Below are 21,429 nucleotides of genomic sequence, written 5' to 3' on the forward strand. Positions count from 1 at the left end.
TATCTAGCATTATCACCGTGGCAACCTCCACCTGTAGGAATTGTGTAGCTCAGGGATGCTTCATTTGACCTTTCAACAGCTGCTGCCATGCTCGATTCCATGTGCCTCACTCAGGGCAATGCTGTTTTGCCAACATTTTCTATTCACCCAGGGGCATGTAATACGGGGGGGGGGGGGGTTGTGTGCCTGTCATGTCCCCTTTTAGCAAGAAGTTTGGGAGGAAACTTCCTGGTCTAAAAGTGCCAGCTTGCTTTGGTTTGTAATGTCCCTATTTGGTGGGGATGTTTTCCTCTTTGTTTCTGGAATCCCCCTAACGCACACACCATACGATTTACAAGAACATAAATGAGCAGCTGCACTTCTTCAAACGGTGCCTCCTTCCTGTATCTTGAGCCTTACTAAAAGGTAAAACAGCTCCTCCACGCCTCGTGTGCAGTTGCGTGCGTGTGTGAGTGCATTACTTTCTTTCACTACTATGACAGCACATGCTCCCGCAAAGCCGTTCAAGGCATTAGAAATACAACTCCTCCCTCCAGTGCCCCATGTGTGTGAGCCGCTCAGGCTTTCTGCTTCAGCTCACTCCCATTTGATCACTGGGCTGACAGTCACGACTCTCTGTTCTACACCTCCAGGCTTCACTCTGAGGGAAGAAGGAGCAAGAAAAACACAGAAGCAGACACACAACTGACCCACAGAACCATCAATAACTTACTTCCCTTGCAGCAGAATTACAGTGGGAGGGGAAGGGAGGGAGGAAGAGGAGAAGAAAAAGAAAATCCAGAGAATTCTAGCCTTCACATATAGCCAAACTGAGAATGAGAGGAGTGTGTTTGCTCTGCAGGAACGGAGAAGAAAGAGCAAATTAAATAAACAAAAGCAGGAGAGAACTGGAGCTCTCCTCCCGATAGCAACAGTATTATTTTAGAGGTAAAATGATTCCTCCAAGCAACACTACTGAAGTCAGTGTGGATAATGTGGAGAAAGAAAATGAACTGGAGAACACAGATCAACCCCCCTCTCCAGCATCTACTACCAGCCAGGAATCAAAGGTATTTAATCCATTTGGTATATTAAAAAAAGCAAATTTTACTCTGTGCTGGAGGTATATTTTTTTTACGTTGAAATTCTGAACGAGGATTTAAAATAGTGATTTATTATTGTTATGGCTTATAATGCTCTAACCCTATTACAGGTTTATAATGGCCAGACTTCAGAACTCTTGCCATTCATCTGGGTGACCCCTAGAGTTTGAATTGAGGGGGAGAAATGGTTTTGAGATTTCTTATTCTTAAGGAGGAGGGGGAATCACTCCCTTTCAATAGACTTTTTAATACTTGGCATGAGAATAGGTCCAAGGTTTTTCACTTGTTCATGGCTGGAATGACTGAATGTGTTGCAGGTTCAGGAAACAGTCATGGGTTATTTCCTGACAGATGCTTCAGGGAACTTGGGCATTCCCTTTTAAATACATCAGTATTTGAAATAGGGCCTGAGTGGTCATTCTGGTGCAAGAATTCCTACCCATAAGAAAACTCATAAGAGAGGATTTTCTTTCCCCAGCCTCTTTTTAATTATCTGGCTCAACTTACCTTGCTAAAAAAAAAAACAGCCACTCATCTCTAATTTCTGTGCTCTTAAATGTTTCATGGATGTACTTGCGAAAAGTTTCTGGCTCGATCTGTGTATAATTAGGAAGAGAAAAGTATATGAAACAAAGCAGATTTCCAAATGGTGCTTTTCTGCACCATTTATCTCACAATTTATGTTTTTATTGGTATTGCAGTTGTGCCTGGGAGCCTCAGGCATGGCCTCATTGTGCTAGGCGCTGTACAAAAACATCACAAGAAGATGGTCTCTGACCCTAACTGCTTATGTCCGGATAGATATTTAGAAACCACAGGACCTAATGGCAGTTTAGCTCAGGGGTGGGCAAATGTTTTGGCCCAAGGGCCACATCTGGGTATGGAAATTGTATGGCGGGGCATGAATGCTCACGAAATTGGGGGTTGGGGTATGAGAGGAGGTGAGGGCTCCAGCTGGGGGTGAAAGGCTCTGGGGTGGAGCCAGAAATGAGGAGTTCAGGGCATGGGAGGGGGGATCCGGGCTGGGGCAGGGGGTTGGGGTGCAGATGGGGGTGCGACTCCAGCTAGGAGTGTGGGCTCTGGGATGGGGCTGGGAATGACAGGTTGGGGGTGCAGGAGGGTGCTCCAGGCTGGGATCGAGGGGTTCAGAGGGCAGGAGGGGGATCAGGGCTGGGGCAGGGCGTTGGGACGCAGGAGGAGGTCAGGCTCCGGTTGGTGCTTATCTCAAGCAGCTCCTGGAAGCAGTGGCATGTCCCCCCTCCGGCTCCTACATGGAGGTGCGGCTAGGCTGCTCCCATTGGCCACAGTTCCTGGCCAATGGGAGCTGTGGAGGCAGAGCTTGGGGCGGGGGCAGCATGTGGAGCCCCCTGGCTGCCCCTATGTGTCGGAGCCGGAGGGGGGACATGCTGCTGCTTCCAGGAGCTGCACGGAGCCACAGCACACACAGAGCAGGGCAAGCCCCCGACCCCGCTCCCTGGCGGGAGCTCGAGGGCCAGATTAAAACATCTGAAAGGCTGGATGCGGCCTCCGGGCTGTAGTTTGCCCACTCCTGGTTTAGCTGATAAGGGGCACATTGTATCTGGATTTAAGTCAAATGGCTGCTTTAGCCCACAGTATACATATATTCTAGTATATCACAGAATTCCACAATAATGACCTAAGCACTGTAGTAACAGTATAATAAGCCGCAGTTCTTTCACAGGTACCAGCTTCCTCCGGGCCCTGGGGATGCTCAACCGTCTGCTCCACACCAGGCTCTGCCCCCACCCCTCCCCCCAAACCCTCATCCCCACCTCTTCCCATCCATGTTCTGTCCCCACTTCACCCCCACCCTGCCTCTTCCCACCCAGTTCCACCTCCTCCCCTGAGCGCTCTCCATCCCCGCTCCTCCCCCTCCCTCCCAGTGCCTCCTGTACGCCGCAGAACAGCTGATTGTGGTGGGTGGGAGGTGCTGGGTGGGAGGGGGAGGAGTTGATCGGTGGGGCACCGGTGAACGGGAGGCGCCGGGGGGCTGGCTGCTGATGGGTGCTAAGCACCCACTATTTTTTTCCGTGGGTGCACCCATAGAGTCAGCACCTATGCTTTAGGCCATGCTGAGAGTGTTCTTTGGTACCACAAGGAAGAGAATTAGAGAATTCTTTAAGTAAAGGCGCACCTTTATATTTAAAAGAAAAAACCCTGCACCATCAATATTCTGCAATAATGACTCAATACTATTGTGAACTGTAGGGCTTTGGGACATCACTGTAGAACACAAACACATTTTTAGAGGAGATGAAAAAAGAGACAGTTATTCACTGAGGGCCCAGCTCCACCAGGACCTACCTGGTAGGTATTGAGCAACCTTGTCTCCCAGAGAAGTCCGTGGGAATTGAAAGTGCCTCACAGGAGACACTCAGCACTCTACCCCATGGACAGATGAGATGCATGAAGGTGAGGTGCATAAACGTGTGTGCTGGGCCATGGCTCCTTGTGCTGTATGATACTGTCCTCAGGCAGGGCCAAGCAAAAAGTTATAAAACTTTAGGTTCCATTCATCTAATCAGACGTTGCTACTACTGTGTGCATGAAGTGCGTCTTGGATAAGTTAAAAATGCTTTCTGCACAACAAAAATGGACTAATTTTAATCCTACAATCAGATCAAGCAAAATATTACCTGTAAAATTATTCGTCTCCTGGTCATACATCCATACTACTCCCAGTAATGCCAATGGGAGTTAGGCTCATCTGGCAAGAGGTCATGATACTGCTAAATGACTTATAGTCGAACAATAATTATTAGCTTTGCCAGTCTCACACCACATATGAACAAGCAAAAGGCCTGGATGTCTGTGCAGTTTTGATCAGTCAATGCTATTATTTGCATATAAAAACTTCAACACATGTAATGTGTATATTTATGTTTTGAGTATTTATTTTATATGCAATCAGAAAGGACATTGTATTCTCCATTGTATAGAAAAAGCCACTTTAAAGATGAACAGGGAGCTCTTCAGCAATATAAAAACTTCTGAGGAATAAAGACTCATGGGGCCATATTTCAGAAAGCTGGCTTGAAATGTGCATACTCAAACTGTTGTATTCAAAAAGAAGATAGCCAAGCAATACTGCAATACCTGACTAGCATGTTTTTGAGATGCACAATTTCAGGTTATCAGAAAAGCAGCTGAAATTTGGAGGGATCTAGCAGGCAGGAAGTGAGTGGTTGGTGAAAATCTAACTTTGTTGCCATGCAATTTTGTGCAAGTGTCTTCAAAGATGTTTATCGGGCATTTCTAATTGGACAGCCTCTCATAATTGAATCACATTCCTTATATGGAAGTATATCCCACTTAATAGTAAACTGCAATGCCATGTAAAAATATCAAGTACTCCTCACAAACCCTGCATTGGCTGAGTAAGTATTGTGAACTCCATTTTACAGATGAGGAAACTGATACACAGAAAGGATAAATACAAGATTCTGATACCCTCACTCATACTGACTAGCACCTTAATGATTGGTTTCAGTGGAACTGCTCACAGAGTAAGGTACAATTCAGCATGGGTAAGTGTATTTGAATCAAACCCTAAATGATATGTTCAAGGACACCCAGCTGGAGATGCATTTAAATGAGGTCTGAATGTTGCCCAGAAAATTCAGGAGAATCTAACTCCCAGCACCACACTCAGGCCACGTCTACACTATGGGGACTATAGAGGCATAGCTATGGCATCGTATAACCCCATACTGCAGATGCAGTTTACACTGACGGACAGGGTTTTTCTGTTGGTATAAGAACACCACCATCGCGAGCAATGGTAGCTAGGTCAATGCAAATATTCTTCCATTGATTTTGCTGCATCTACACCTGTTGGATCCATTGATTTAGCTGCATTTACACCTGCTGGATTTTTCACACCCCCTAAGCAGTGTAGCAATGTCAACCTAAATTTTAAATGTAGATCAAGCCTCATTCCTCTCAACCATGCTGTCAATGATCCTTTACGCTTTGGGTCATTGCGTTTGAATACATGAAACATTGTATAGCCCCTAATATAAACCAAAAAACATATGCATAGAACATACGACTTTATGTTAAGGAATTTCGTAATATGTTTGCTTTACTCTATATAAACACAAGTTTTCAGATTATCTGCCCTTAATTTAATGAATGAGCTACCTGAGGGAATAGTATACTGTAGATATTGTTATTTCAGATGTGTATTCAAAGGGCAATAAATATAACTAGGCCTGCTTGTAACAGAATATAAATTCCTGCTCTGTTCAAAAGTCTGCAGCTTGAATGGTTAGAAATACTGTGATGATAATAGTAATTTATTAGGTATTACAAGCATTTATTTGGCACCTAAGTACAACGGAAATGGGTGCTTTAGATATATAATAAGAAGAACCTTAAATGGGTTCAAAATTAATAATAATTTGTAATAATTATAAATTATACTATGTGCATATGTTTGTAAATTATGGCTTCTGTGTATTTGACCCCGCAGATCTAGTGAGAAGGAAAAGGCCAGTTTTTGTAGGGTCCTCTAGTTCCGCAGCTAAAAAAAAGGAAGGAATTGACTAATGTATTCTGTAAGAGAATTTATTTCTCTGGGATCTTGTCACTTGCAGGGGTGCTGGAACAATTTGTATAGTGGGGGTGCTGAGAGCCATTTCACCAAACTGTAGACCCTGCATATGATGGAAACCACTTCAAGATGGGGTGCGGCAGTACCCCCAGCACCTCTAGTTCCAGCCCTTATGGTTACTTGTGCCTTTTAGGCACCTTTGGATAAATCCTATGGAAGGTAATAGAAAATTATAACATTTCAATTTTTGCACCGTGTTATTGAATTCAATAAAGAATTCTAATCCCCGCTATAATGTTTGATAGGATGATTAAAAAGCCTGCGAGAAGGAGATAATTCTCCATTAAATGCTATAGATTTTTTAGAGTTATTGGTATAGACACTGATTAGTTCTGTCCCTATTGAATTCAGTGGAACTTTCCTAACTGAATCTACATCTACAAATGTAGAAAACTGAATCCACATCGTGACTTAAACTATGATTAGTCAAGTTTTCTACACTGTTCAAGTTTCATTCTTTCATAGGTATGCCCATTTCCATCCACTTTTGTAAAGTACAGGTCTGTTATGAGAGTCACACACCTTTGAATGTGCTCCGTAGCTGAAATATTTGCATAACAACCCCAAATTGACTTGCACATCGAACCGCTGGCATTGTGGAGATCTAGGTGTTTGGAATATCTAAGAATTGTTGCTTTGAATAGCTAGTGCTTTAAATCAATTTGGCATTGGGCTAAAGAGTCAGAGAAGTACAAGCGATTTACACAGGCCAAAACTACTGTCTACTGCGTAGCCAGTGACTAGCTCACAGGTAAATAAAGACAATTCTCTCCCAGGTTAGTGACAGCAATTAAAGATATACAGCACATTTATGCACTCTCTATGTATCAGCATAACTGACATGTAATGGAAGATACTAAAAATCTACCTTTTTAGTACAATGAATCTTCCAGAGAGGGATCTGGTCTTCGTACCGGTTTCTACAGTAGCAATCCAGAACCCACTACTTACCACACGGTGGGCCACATACAAGTAATAATATGACTAAATAACGTTTCTAAACAAAGATGTCAGTAGCAAATTCTGAGCTGACTTAAATGGCTTGCAACCCTATTGATCTTAATAGGATTGCGCATGGTTTTAATCTTGCAGGATTTGGTCTACGGTGTTTAATGGAGATCTCTCCTGCATAAAGAGTTAATACTTTATGAAGCTTCATAGATGAGGGATAGGCTACTGGTCAATGAATATTTTAAAGGGGCAGGTAATATAGCATACAGTTATTGTTCCCCCCTCCACACTACTGAATAAATATCTAATATGCAAACTGCTACTATGATTGTCTTCAAGGGAATATAAAAAACAACTTAAAAAGAGAACCTAAGGGAAAAAAAGTCATTTTCTGTTCTTCCCCACAGGTGCTTTACATGCCATTTCATAAAATGGTGAGTACAAATTGTGAAGGAATTAAAGTTGGTAGTGCTAAGGGGAAAAAATGAGCTAAGGTATTGGGCTAACACATTTATTTGGGGGAGTATTTTAATAAAAGAATTCAGAAGAAATTTTAATTGCAGGCAAGACAGTGGTGTTCTATCTCTATGAATAACTACATTTTTGGTTCCCCTCTACTGATATACATATATATATATATTTTTTCTTTTGTCTTTGTCCTTTTCTTTCTTACCTCTCACCTATTCACCTGCTGACCAAATATTCAGGGACTGCATTATTTTCTCTCTCTATAATTAGGTTTGTGGCTCCTTCTGGGGCATCAGAATATCCGAAGTAAAATGGGAAGTCAATCTGTTTATTCTCCTTTCACCTACCCACCCTGCAATCCAGAGTAAAGAAAAATGCCTACTGTCTCTTGAGGCACATCTGAGTTAGCACCGGCTAGTAATGACTTGACTCTAGCCTTCTGTGCAAAAAAACTCAGTGCCAGCAATAGCAACAGATTTGCCAAAAGAGAAGCAATATTTTACTGAAACAAAATAAGCAGTTTTTGCAGGTAGAAAGCTATCATTTTTTTCATGTGAATGCTCATAGAGCAAAATCTGGTTGGTTTGCCCAGATATACTTCAGATGTCGGACCAGTTTTTCAGCTATGGGTGTCTGAGTTGGGCTCACTTGATTTGCGAGTGCACCTACCCCATGCACAAAACTTGCGTATGCACATACAAATGGGCATTCATGCAAAATGGGCAATAGTGAACATACCTAACCAGCCATTTGGGGCAAGGAATTATCCATTTCATGCCTTTGAAAGTCCATTTCCAATTGATGCATGAGTCGATTTTGCAGGTGTGGCATCACAGGTATCCAACTTTGAAAATGACAATCTGCACTGAATGACTGGAATAAACAATGGGGCTGATTTTCCTTTTACACTGGCATATATTAGGAGTGACTCCACTGAGCCTCAATACTTACACTAGTGTAATAGGAGACCAAGGACCCTTGGCTGGGTATTCATCTCTGAAAACCTCCAATCCATATCTGTGATGAATATAAAATGAAGTTCTTGTGATGTTGGCATTGAGCGTTCAGACACTGTAAACAGTTTGCAAATCTGTTTAGAGAAATGAAGCTATTGCGTCTAAATTCATGTGCAATCATTCCCCCTGTTTAGGCTGCAAAGTTTTCTTATTGTATATAGGTCATTTCACAGTTGATCTGCTTTTTAACCAACTGTAGTGCTGTGCCAGACCTTATCAAACTGAATTCCTATCATTTAGGCTTTTGTCATTGATCAGTCACACTGTCGCTGTTTCATTAACAATTGTAATAATGGGGCTGTTTCCCAGCCATGGGAGCTTGACTTCCCAATGGAATTCCTAACTGAGTCCTGTAGATGAGTGTCGGTGACAGCTCAGTAAGTTTTCTTGATACAGATAAGTTTCTAAATGGCATTTAGAAAGGGAGCATTATTAAAACACCACACACGCACTGCTTTATTAATGAGGATCATTTTAGCAGTCAACTGTTGTGAATGGAAAGCAGAATACAGCTGACCTTCAGTACATGCCAATTAGATTTGGTTCAGATAGGAGCAAAATGCTACACACTGGCACACTTTAGACTTATAAATTCCACATACAGAAAATAATCCTTTTTTTTCCCCAGCCATCTCTCAGAGTAAGACAAAGAAATATAGGGCTATGGTTCATTGGACAGAGCAAACGCCAGTAGGTGTACCTATAGCAAATGATGTTGAATAGGGTTTTAGGGCCAAGTTCTCATCTCAGTTACTCTAGTGAGATTCCATTCACTTCAGTAGAATTACATGGTCTAGCTGAGAGAGAAACTGGTCTTTATTGTGAGAGACTCGGAAATCTAAATTTCATCCCATTTGTATTACCCCAGTTTTCAAGGATCGTCCATATCTGGAGTAATAGAAATGGGATGAAATTTAATAGCGCAGAGTACAAGATCATGCACTTAAGGACTAACAACAAATTTTGCTATAAGCTGGGGACTTACCAGTTGGAAGCAACAGAGGTGGGAAAAGACCTGGGTGTATTGGTTGATCACAGGATGACTATGAGCTGCCAATGTGATGCAGCCAGGGAAAAGGCTAGTGCAATCCTAGGATGCATTAGGTGAGGTATTTCCAATAAAGATAAGGACATATTATTACCTTTGTACAAGGTGCTGGTGAGATCTCAGCTGGTCTCCCTGGTCTTTTAGGCACTCACCTGGGATGTGGGAGATCATGATTGAAGTCCCGACTCTGCCTAATTCAGAGCAGGGACTTGAACCTTGAGTGCAGGGGACTGGACTGGATGACCTCTCAAGGTCCATTCCAGTTCTATGATTCTGTGATTCTAACATCCTAATTGAATGCCTTAACCAGCAAGCTATAAAGTCAGTCTCTTGCACTTGGTATTTTTGTGAAAGGTTCTGGCTCCATTTCACATCACAATAAAAACAAAGTTTGAAATCCCAGAATTTTTCACAAAACAGAATTGTTGTTTTCTGGCCAGCTCTAGTGGAAAATTATGCATTGATGACAAAAACAGAAAGAAATATGACTCTATCCAAGGTGCTCGATCAATCATACAACAGTTTAATGAAATATGGGCATAGAGGACCCTTTGGCAGCAGTTAAATCTATCTTCAGTAGTTGGTCCTAATGACAAATATACTTATTTCTCATAGGCGTTGCATGGGTCTAGATGAATAGTCATTCATTTAATCTCTGCCTTCCAGTCTTCTTCAATCTCCTCTCTGTTCCTCAGCTCACCCAAGTGCTTTCATCACAGAAGCCAGAGCCAGACCTTAGATTTTCTGTACATACAAAACGTCCAGGGTCAAGCCTAGTCAAGTTAAAAGTTGCCTATAATGAAAATGGATGATAATCCTTTAGCGTGGGAGGGAGCTGGTTTATAAGTGCTGCTAGAACTGTGGAGCTCAAGTCATAAGTATTGCTGCAGTAAAGCAAACTCCAGAGGCTTGACCCTCCATTTCCTCTATAAATGAGTCATGACTGCTTTCTTTACAAGAAATACACTGCTGCTGCTCCTCTACGGCCTGCTATGTGCTCCCTTTTATTTGCCCTGGAATGTTAAGCATCACAAACTGTCCACCGTGTTTGGATGTAAATTTGTTTCTCTCTTGGTATAACTTCATGTTGTTTTTCTTTTTTGTATTATACCTTATTTTCAACAGGAAAATGGAACCTTGGCAAGCAGGCCATAGAAAATGTTAGGTATGCTAACAAAATGGATCTCTTTCCTCATGTGCGGTATCTTCCTGGCATTTGGGCCTTGGTAGGCAGTAAGTAATGGGACTGAAGGGGATGTTTCCTCCCTTTGAGTTTAAATGCACTGCCCACCCAGGCATTCACAGCCCCTGCCTGTTCAAGCACAGGAATCAAAAAAACAGAAATCAAACCCAAGTCTCCCCAAGGTAGTGCAGAGTGCTACAACTACAGGCCAGGAATCCCTGCACATTACGTGGAATTTATTTATTTAAGTGACCATTGTGATTGTAAAAGCGTTCCAAATTTGCAACCCTCAGGACCAAAGTTATTTGTATGTTAACAGAATAGGTACAGTATGGGTAGTGGCCGTACAAGCTTTCTGATGTGCCCCCAAGCTGGCCAGGAGGGACCTCATCCAGTGGGGAACTGGCTAGTGTAATTGCTGGGTGGGATTTTCTTTCAGACTTATTGTGTCAGCAAATCCACTAGCGTGTAGACTATAATTATTACTTTTGCAGTGATTCCCACCTGGTCTAAGTGACCCATGGCACAGACCTCTGACAAATGATTATTTAGAGATCAGCAAAGGGGGAATTGATGGCAACAGCTCCACCAGAGCTGCTCTAACATAGATAAATTAAGGCCTTGCCACAAAAGGCTCAGCATCCGATGGCAAGTTTTTAAAAATGGAACAGCCCCGTCCTTCTCGGAGCTGCACTACGCAGAGAACGCAGTTTGGGAGACTCAGTCCACAGGAGTTAGCTAGTCCCACAATCCATACAAGAGTGTAGAAATTCAGACCTCTTGAAAAAGGAAGGTAATAAAATTAAGCTAACTCTTTCTGTATGTAAGCAATTTATAACAAATATACTCCACCAAAAGCAATAACCACCACCAACAACGGCCGAGCCCCTGAAAAGATCCCCTTCCCCAAGGTATCATACCTCATGGTCAATAAAACTGGTAGCCTCCCCAGTATGTGAAAAGCAGGACTACAGTTAGGAAATAATTGACCCAACACAAAGTAATAAACATTGCACTTGTTGTCCAGTATTCTAGCCATCAATTGACTCCCAAGAGCAGTTAACACAGATCTGTTTCTGGATCTATGCCACTTTGTCAGCAGAGAATTTGGCTCTATGACTATATTGTGTTAAGCTCAGAAAAGTGCCATCTCAGGTTCATAACCAACCTGAGAGTCTGGCACAAGCCCTGCTACAAACCTGGATTCAGTCATTTGGGCATCATTCCAAATCAACCTTTTGTTTCCTCTCCTCCTCCCTTATACCTTTCTGTGGCCTTCGGGGTGGAAGTGCTGGTTGCCTTTATCCTCACCTCCAGTCTCTTCAGAGGACAGCAGGCCTGTGCTCCTTCCTGGTCTACGTGATCAGCCTGATTTTTCAAGTACTGAGCACACAGCATTGTACTGTCAATGCCTGTGCTGAAGTCATTGGGAGCTACTGGGGGCCAAGCACTCTTGAAGATCAAGCCACGTGTTACAGTGCCTAGTTGCGAATGCAAGAACCTGACTTTAGAAGTCCAGTTTTGACAATCTTGCTGTCAACATTGTTATTTGTTAAATCATTCCATTGCAGCTAGGTACAGTACAATAGCTTATTATTTGTTATGTAGAGAAAGGACCAGGTGTAGATAGCACAAAGCCTAAAAGAAGAGCGTGTGAAAATCTTGGGAGCCTTTAATATGTATTTTTTAAAAGCTAACTAGATTCAAGAAGGATTCCCGAGGATTGGAAAATGGTACAGTGTAGTTTGAAAGACAGCTAGCGGAGAGTTCATGCTTAATTCCTCAGCTGGAGGTCTTTGAAGCTATTTCTGCCATGATAGATAAATGAAATTTAAGGGCTGTTGTTCATTTAAATATTCCAAAAAGATTTCAGCAGAGATGGCGATGAATGGCTAAGGGGAAAGGGTCATGGAATAGGAGGAGGGTAGAGTAAGGTGCTTCATAGCAAACTGGCAGAGGAGCAGAATCCTCACTCGCATCAAGTTCGTACTCTTTCAGCACCTCGAGGGTCAGGACATAGCTCTGCCCTGACCACGTCTCTCTCTCATTTCTGCCTCTGGCTCCCTAGGTTCCTTCTATGCAACCCTCTACAATGGGTGGGCAAACTACGGCACGGGGGCCACATCGGGCCCGTCAGACCATTTAATCCGGCCTCAGCTCCTGCCAGGAAGTGAGGTCGGGGGTTTGCCCCACTCCGGCACTCCAGCCAGGGAGTGGGGTCGGAGGCTTGCCCTGCTCCACATGGCTCCCAGGAAGCAGCCGGCATGACCCCCCTCCGGCTCCTACGTAGTATGTGGAGGCGTGGTCAGGCAGTTCTGTGAGCTGCCCTGTCCATAGCCGCCTCCGCAGGTAAGCGCCACCCGGAGCCTGCACCCCTGATCCCCGCCATGCCCCAATCCCCTGCCACAACCCTGATCCCCCCCGCCCTACAAACCCCTCAGTCCCAGCCCAGATCCCCCTCTTGTACCCCAAACCCCTCATCTCCAGCCCAACCCTAGAGCCCTCACCCCCTCTGTGCCCGAACAGCCTGCCCCATCCCTGATCCCCCTCCCACCCTCTGAACCCATTGGTCCCAGCCTGGAGCTCCCTCCTGCACCCCAAACCCCTCATCCTCAGCCCCACCCCAACCCGGAGCCCCTTCCCGCACCCTGAACTCCTCATTTCTGGCCCCACCCCAGAGCCTGTACCTCCAGCCAGAACCCTCACCCCCTCCTAACCCCTCCCACCCCCAATTTCGTGAACATCCATAGCCCACCATACAATTTCCATACCTCAACGTGGCCCTCAGGCCAAAAGGTTTGCCCACCTCTGCCCAAAATATCCTGGGTAAAATCCTCTCCACATTGAAGTCAATGGGTGTTTTGCTATTGATTAATTTCTCACTCATTTATGCACCTCTGACCATGACAGTCTGAGTGCTTGGTATTCCCTCCTTGTCTTTGGGCCGAGCGAAGTGCTCAAGCTTGTGTGTAATGTTAAGGATTTGAGTAGCCCTATTGACTTCAATGGGATTACTCACATGCTTAAAGTCGTGCATGTCCTTAACTGCTTTGCTGGGTCAGGTCTCTGGTGCACTGGTTGAGCATCCTATCCTCTCCTTACGTGTGACTCACTAAGAAACTCAGAATCTCCCCATTCTGTGAAGTAAAACTCCACATTTTTAACCCTGCAGAGCTGCATGATAATGGACATGGAAGCTGTGAAATGTTTACAAAAAAGCTGTTACTAGTCTAACACTTGAGCTGGGTCTTCACTGGAGAAAAACATGTGTTTTCTGAGAGCCGGCAGCCTGCCCAGGGACTGGGGAGCCCAGTGCTTCTAGACTCCCAGGCCAGTTGACTCCCCAGGCTGTCTGACACCAAATGGTAAGCTAGCTGCCCCAAGCACCACAGAGCCTGGACAGGCAGTAGGCCCAGCAGTCTGGCAGCCTTGGGGTCCTTGGCCCCAGGGCAGTCTGTGTGGTGGGACCCTCCCAGACCCTCAAACCTGGGAAGCCTTGGCACCTGCTGACTGACATTGACATGAATTTTGTCAGTTTCACCCCTGCTATTCAGTGGTGGGCAGTGTGAAACTGACAATCCTGTTAATTTCAGTCAGCAGCTACTGGGTCCAGAGAGCAGATTTTCTCTCAGAAACATTAGAATTTCCCAAATTAAAAATGTACGGACCTTTTAGTTCAAAGGAAATTTTCTAAAGAATGCTTTTGTTCCAAATCAGAATGAAAACAAATGTTGAAATATCACAATTTCCCATGAACCAGTTTTAGACAGCTCTACTTAGAATAAACACCAAAGAGATGAATTAGTGGCCAGAGGGCAAGTGAGGCAGTCAAGGGTATATGATAAAGTGCAGTCATGGGATAAGTGAATTTATCAGATATCGTTGTATATATTTACACTGTAAGCTCCTTGGCACAGTGACTATGCCTTCTTACATATCTATAAAGTGTCAGGATTTATATTATTATAATAATTCCCCACCAAGTTAGATTGAAAGCCCCTGTGGGTGGAACATTGGCTATGTTTGTAGAGCACTCAGCATTACTGATGGCCCAATACAGATGAGCCAAAATACAGATTTGCTGCAGTGGAAATAGGTTGATGTGGGGAACCCTAAGATTTGTTTTCAGCACTTCTACTCCAAGCTTCTGAACCATTTTGAAGCAGGAATTGAAAAATAGATATCTCCAAGTGGCAGACAATACTAAAATTGGAGACCGGACAGATAGTGAGGAATATGCAATCAGATTGGAAAGGTTTTGAATTGTTTAGGTGACCCTGCATTTGTCAATTATTTGCTAACTGGTCTAGGAACAAGAAACTAAGCTAGAGAACAATCATCTAGCTCACTAATAGAACAATCATCTAGCTCACTGAACCAGATATAGGAGCTTTTGTGGAAAAATCATTCAAACCATCAGCATAAGGCTCAGTAGCAGTAAAGAGGCAAACCGGATGCAGGGTTGTATTAGCCATGCAGTAGATATAAAACTAAGAAGGTGACACATTTGCTATATAAAGAAGCACTAGACTTCCTCCTCCCCCCACCCCACCCCACCCCAAAACTCTTTGCCCGGTATTGGCCACAGTACATCAGGAAAGATATTACTCTCAAGAGGGTAGGTCATAAGGCAGCAAATATGATATCAAGTTGGAAGAATTTTAGTTATGAAGGAAGGATAAAGGAGCAAACGAAGCTGAGACTTGGAGATCACCTAAAAGACATTTAAAATTATGAAAAGGATAACAAAAATGGAGAGAGATTTTCACATTGATAAGAGCTTAAAACAAAGTGATGGAGACAAGCTGCAGTATTTGGCTGTGTGATTTCAGTTTTATGGGAAAGAACAGTTGTAGGCTGGGGAATAGAGATTTGTATACTGGGATCTGGTGGATAATTCAGCCATAAAATGCAGATCCAGGCTCAGGGTATGTCTACACTACGAGAGTAGTTCGATTTCACTTAAATCGAATATGTGGAATCGATATTGCAAAGTCGAACGTGTGTGTCCACACTAAGGACAGTAATTCGACTTTGTGAGTCCACACTAACGGGGAAAGCGTCGACATTGGAAGCGGTGCACTGTGGGCAGCTATCCCACAGTTCCCGCAGTCCCCACTGCCCATTGGAATTCTGGGTCGAGCCGCCAATGCCTTCTGGGTAAAAAAAATGTGTCGAGGGTGCTTTTGGGTAACTGTCGTCATCCGTCCGTCACTATCGCCCTCCCTCCCTCCCTGAAAGCGCCGGTGGGAAATCAGTTCGCGCACTTTTCTGGTCAGTGACAGCGCGGACGCCACAGCACTGCGAGCATGGAGCCCGCTGCGACCATCGCCGCAGTTGTGTCCGTTGTCAACGCCTCGCAGCTTATCATCCACCTTTCCCAGAGGCAGATGCAGATAAATCAGGCGAGGAGGCTATGGCACCGCGGTGAGGGCCTGAAGTCTGAGAGTAGCACAGGCCTGTCAGAAAGCACGGGACCCAGCGCCGAGGACATCACGGTGACAATGGGTCATGTGGATGTTGTGAAACGGCGATTCTGGGCCCGGGAAACAAGCACGGACTGGTGGGACCGCATAGTGCTGCAGGTCTGGGATGAATCACAGTGGCTGCGAAACTTTCGCATGCGGAAGGGGACTTTCCTGGAACTTTGTGAGTTGCTGTCCCCTGCCCTGAAGCGCAATGACACCCGGATGCGAGCAGCCCTGACTGTCCAGAAGCGAGTGGCCATAGCCCTCTGGAAGCTTGCAACGCCAGACAGCTACCGGTCAGTCGCGAACCACTTTGGTGTGGGCAAATCTACCGTGGGGGTTGTTGTGATGCAAGTAGCCAACGCAATTGTTGAGGTACTGCTCTCAAAGGTAGTGACCCTGGGAAACGCGCAGGCCATCATAGATGGCTTCGCCGCGATGGGATTCCCAAACTGCGGTGGGACTATAGATGGAACTCACATCCCTATCCTGGGACCGGACCACCAGGCCAGCCAGTACATTAACAGAAAGGGCTACTTTTCAATGGTGCTGCAAGCACTGGTGGACCATCGGGGACGTTTTACAAACATCAACGTCGGATGGCCGGGCAAGGTTCATGACGCTCGCGTTTTCAGGAACTCTGGTCTGTTTAGACGGCTGCAGGAAGGTATTTACTTCCCGGACCACAAAATAACTCTTGGGGATGTGGAGATGCCTACAGTGATCCTCGGGGACCCAGCCTACCCGCTAATGCCCTGGCTCATGAAGCCCTATACTGGCGCCCTGGACACTGAAAAAGAACTCTTCAACTACCGGCTGAGCAAGTGCAGAATGGTGGTGGAGTGTGCTTTTGGCTGTCTCAAGGGGAGATGGAGAAGCTTACTGACTCGCTGTGATCTCAGCGAAACCAATATCCCCATTGTTATAGCAGCTTGCTGTGTGCTCCACAATCTCTGAGAGCAAGGGGGAGACATTTATGGCAGGGTGGGAGGTTGAGGCAAATAGCCTGGCTTCTGATTACGCCCAGCCAGACAGCCGTGCGATTAGAAGAGCCCAGTGGGACGCGCTGTGCATCCGGGAGGCTCTGAAAGCTAGGTTCCTGAGTGAGCAGGGTAACCTGTGACTTTTAAGTTTGTGTACAGAGAAGCTGAACCTGCCCCCGTTTCTTTACCCAGTCAATGTTGACTATCCTCTCCAGTTACATACCCCCTTCACCCCCTTCCAACACACCTTTAAAAATAAAATGACTTCTATTTTGTTAATGGACACCGTTTTCTTTATTACTGTTTTCGCGGGAATGTTTTAAACCTGGGACGCAGACTGTGGTGGGGAGCGGGTGTAGTGTACTGATGCAAATGGCGCTTCTAAACTGCAGGAATGACAGGCTCCACAGTGGTGGACTGCTTGTTTCAACGGAGCCTGCCAGCCCTCCTGATGGGGACTGCGTGTAGGTGGTGGCTATGTGACTTTGTGGCAGGGGGAGGAGGGTTACAGATCCCCTGCAGCGTGGCTCTGTGATCCAGGATAAGGGCCGCTGCATAAGATTTGTAACTGCCCTCCCCCGCCACAAAGTCACAGAGCAACCCCCCTCTCCCCCCAGAACATGAAAACCACCTCCCAGACTGACCAGGGTAACTAGTGACTGGACTGTGTGTGTGCCCTGCTGCTGTCCTGTCCAATTAGCTACCCCCTTACCCCCCTTCACACAGACTCTCCTCTAAAGAACATGATGGAAACAGTAATGAACAGAAACGTATTTTTTATTAACAACCACACATGAAACTGGGGGGTGAAACTTGGACGGGGGCTTGGGTGAGGCGGGAAGGAAAGGACTTTTCAAATTTTGGGGAATGAGAGCCTTCTGGTGCTTGAGCAGTCTGCAGGGGTGGAGTGAGAGTTTTCACGGACTCTGCCGCCCCTCCTTCTTTGGACTTTGGGTGAGGGGGGTATGGGACTTGGTGGCGGGGGAGGGCGGTTACTGATAGACTGCAGCGGGGCTCTGTCCTCCTGCCTCCATTCCTGCAGAACATCAACAAGGTGCCGGAGCGTGTCTGTTTGCTCCCTCATAAGTCCAAGCAGCGTTTGAGTAGCCTGCTGGTCTTCCTGCCGCCACCTCTCCTCACGTTCCATGTGTGTCCGGTGCATTTGGGACAAGTTCTCCCTCCACTGTGTCTGTCTGCCCGAGCCCAGGCAGCCCATTAGTTCTGAGAACATGTCCTCCCGTGTCCTCTTCTTCCTCCGCCTAATCTGCGCTAGCCTCTGGGTGTGTGATGCCAGGCTGGGTTGGGAGACAGTCGCAGATGTGGCTGTGGGAATGGGAAAAAGGGAGTGAATTCCTCAGAAAGATAAATGTAGTTGTGAACAAAGAACATAGTCTTTCTCTGTGAACAAGACCATGCACTGTACCTATCACATGCGCACTCAGGACAAGGTCGAATTTTCGGCCCTCGCATTCAGTGCCTGGGGTCTTGCACTGCCGATTTGAAAAGTGGGGCAGGACACCGGAATTTGTGTAGCAGGCAGACATGGTAAGCCGTAGACTTGTGGCTGCTTAAAACTTTGATAGTAGCACTGGCCTCCTTTCACATTGAAAGCAATGCTAGTCCCTGCTGCCAGCAATCCGGCAAGCATCAACTCTGCCCCTGTCCCACCCCCTCACGGCTGTCCCAGGGAAAGATCCCTGTATGCCGCCCCTCTCCCGCCTCCACCGCGTGGCTGTAAACCGGCGGTTACAGTTCTGTAAAGGAACGGGCAAGTAGTCCCAATACTAACATTCCCCTACCTAATTCAAAGCAGGTCACCATGAGCGACATCACCCTGATGAGGATCTCAGACAGAGATAAAGAAAGAATGCTTCGGGAAAGCCTGCAAAGACCAGGGCCGTATGCCGCCATGCTCTGCAGGGCAATGATCCCGGAGTACCTGATGGTCTCCTGGCGCGGAAACGTTTCATACCACGGAGGACCCAATAAGGCCGCTCTCCCCAGGAACCTGATGCAAAGGCTTTCCAATTACTTCCAGGAGAGCTTCGTCGAGATGTCCCAGGAGGATTTCTGCTCTATCCCCGGACATGTAGACCGCATTTTACTGTAGCTGCAGTGGCAGGGACTAAACAGTAGAGCGGCTTGGGCAGAACAATCATGCAAAACCGGACATTGTTAGATTTGTTTTTAATAGTTGCACTGCCAGGGACTGAAACGTTAAGCGCCTATGGCAAAGTAATCATGAGAAGCCCATTGTTGGTATTGTTAAAATTCCTGTTCTGTTAAAAATAAATGTTTAGAGGTTTAAAACACTTACTGGCTGATCCTTCCCCTGATTCTGTGTCCTGGTTAACGGCTGGGGACGGGTGGTAGGGGATCTCTGTGAGGGTGATGAAGAGATCCTGGCTGTCGGGGAAATCAGCGTTGCAAGCGCTGTCGACTGCCTCGTCCTCCTCATCTCCTTCCTCATCTTCCCTGTCCGCTAACATGTCCGAGGAACCGGCCGTGGACAATATCCCATCCTCAGAGTCGACGGTCACTGGTGGGGTAGTGGTGGCGGCCGCACCTAGGATGGAATGCAGTGCCTCGTAGAAACGGGATGTCTGGGGCTGGGCTCCGGAGCGTCCGTTTGCCTCTTTGGTCTTCTGGTAGCCTTGTCTCAGCTCCTTGATTTTCACGCGGCACTGCGTTGCATCCCGGCTGTATCCTCTCTCTGCAATGGCTTTAGAGATCTTCTCATAGATCTTTGCATTCCGTCTTTTGCAGCTCGGAAAGCACGGACTCATCTCCCCACACAGCGATGAGATCCAAGACTTCCCGATCAGTCCATGCTGGGGCCCTCTTTCTAGTCTGTGATTGCACGGCCATCTCTGCTGGAGAGCTCTGCATCGTTGCCAGTGCTGCTGAGCTCGCCACGATGTCCAAACAGGAAATGAGATTCAAACTGCCCAGACAGGAAAAGGAATTCAAATTTTCCCGGGGCTTTTGCTGTGTGGCTGGTCAGAGCATCCTAGCTCGGACTGCTGTCCAGAGCGTCAACAGAGTGGTGCACTGTGGGATAGCTCCCGGAGCTATTAGCGTCGATTTCCATCCACACCTAGCCTAATTCGATATGGCCATGTCGAATTTAGCGCTACTCCCCTCGTTGGGGAGGAGTACAGAAGTCGAATTTAAGAGACCTCTATATCGAACTAAATAGCATCGTGGTGTGGACGGGTGCAGGGTTTATTCGATGTAACGGCGCTAAATTCGACATAAACGCCTAGTGTAGACCAGGCCTCAGTTTCCAAACTTCTGCATAGCATGGGGATTTCCAAGATTTTGGTTCAGGTCCATCTCTAGCGTAGTTTAATGCACGGCAAGTAAATAGGAAACCTAGATAGAACTAATACACATAAAAACAAGTGACTGTGAGAGGCACAGTAAGCAGGAAGTACAGACAAATGCAAGATACACCTATATTTGGTGCTGAAGAAGCAGAGGATTTACAGAGATGGTGAAAAATCAAGAAGCTGGAATTAAGATCATCCAGATAAGGGAAAGTACATTGAGCCAGCTGGCCTTTTCCTGGTGCAAAGATCTTATTTTTATGAACAATGAAAGATACTAAAAGGATTTTTTTTTTCACTCTAGGGTTTAGTTCTGTTTATTTTTTTCTTAAAGTCCTTACTCAGGCATAATTCCTGCTGAAGTTAGTGGGAGTAAGCCATGAGCAAAGGTCTCAGGATTTGGCCTAGTGACAGTGTGGTTGCAGAACTGAGCAGTTATGTTTTTATTTGAAGCAATTTTAACAGGCAAGTTCTTAACCCCTTAAAGAGTGGAAACACTGATAGCATATTAACTGTAACAACTCCCAGGGATTTCTGGACCTTCCTTTTTATGTTCTAAGACAATTCAAATGAGATTATATGTGGGATCTGGTGCTGATGTTATGTGTATCAGCCTCTATGCTAAATACGTTTTCATAATTGATTCAACAGGCTGACATTTGAATATTATAAAATGGCTAAGATTAAAAAAAAAACTCATCAGCAAAATAAAATCCACTGGAAGTTTTCAGATGTAGCTGGGCCAGAGTTCTTTAGCTGAAGGGTGTCATGAAGCACAGGTGTATATGGGGCTTATGTTTAATTACTCATTTTTAACTTATAATGGGCAAAGTACACCTGAAGTAGAAAGTAATGTCACACACATCATCAGTATACAGATATTATGTAGGGTCAAAGGCTTGGCACCTTACACTAGTAGAATCTTGACTCCAGTAGGATTACTCAGGAGAGTAAGGTGAGCAAAATGTAGCCCCCTACTTGGTTTTTGTGTGTGTTTGTTTAGTTTTGTTTTTTTATAAAATTCTCAATGGCCAGACCCTCAGCTAGTGTAAATCAACATAGTGCTGTTGACTTCAGTAGATCTATATGGATTTACAACAGCCTGGGATCTGGCCCTTTATTCTGAAAAAGAAAAGAAAAAAACCCACCTTGTACCAGTACCTACACAGTAATAATTATTAAATAACTGGGAAATCACTGTACCATTTAGAAAAGAGAAATCCAAGCGGGGCAGTGAAATAATGAATTCCCAGACGAGACCTTAA

At 45.5% G+C, this 21,429-nt stretch overlaps 1 protein-coding gene across 1 annotated transcript in view; it reads left to right on the forward strand.

Annotated features, from left to right (window-relative positions):
- The first annotated feature begins 849 nt into the window (after positions 1–849).
- The window catches only part of LOC112109101 (SH3 and cysteine-rich domain-containing protein), a 108,748-nt gene continuing 88,168 nt past the window's right edge, over positions 850–21,429 (forward strand). The window contains exon 1 of the mRNA XM_024203491.2: positions 850–1,049. Coding sequence (XP_024059259.1) covers positions 933–1,049 — 117 coding nt within the window. The 5' untranslated portion in view covers positions 850–932. The remainder of the gene's footprint in view (positions 1,050–21,429) is intronic.

Source organism: Terrapene carolina, unplaced genomic scaffold (assembly GCF_002925995.2).
Source record: "Terrapene carolina triunguis isolate 2854851 unplaced genomic scaffold, T_m_triunguis-2.0 Scaffold33723, whole genome shotgun sequence".
NCBI classification, from domain to species: domain Eukaryota; kingdom Metazoa; phylum Chordata; order Testudines; family Emydidae; genus Terrapene; species Terrapene triunguis.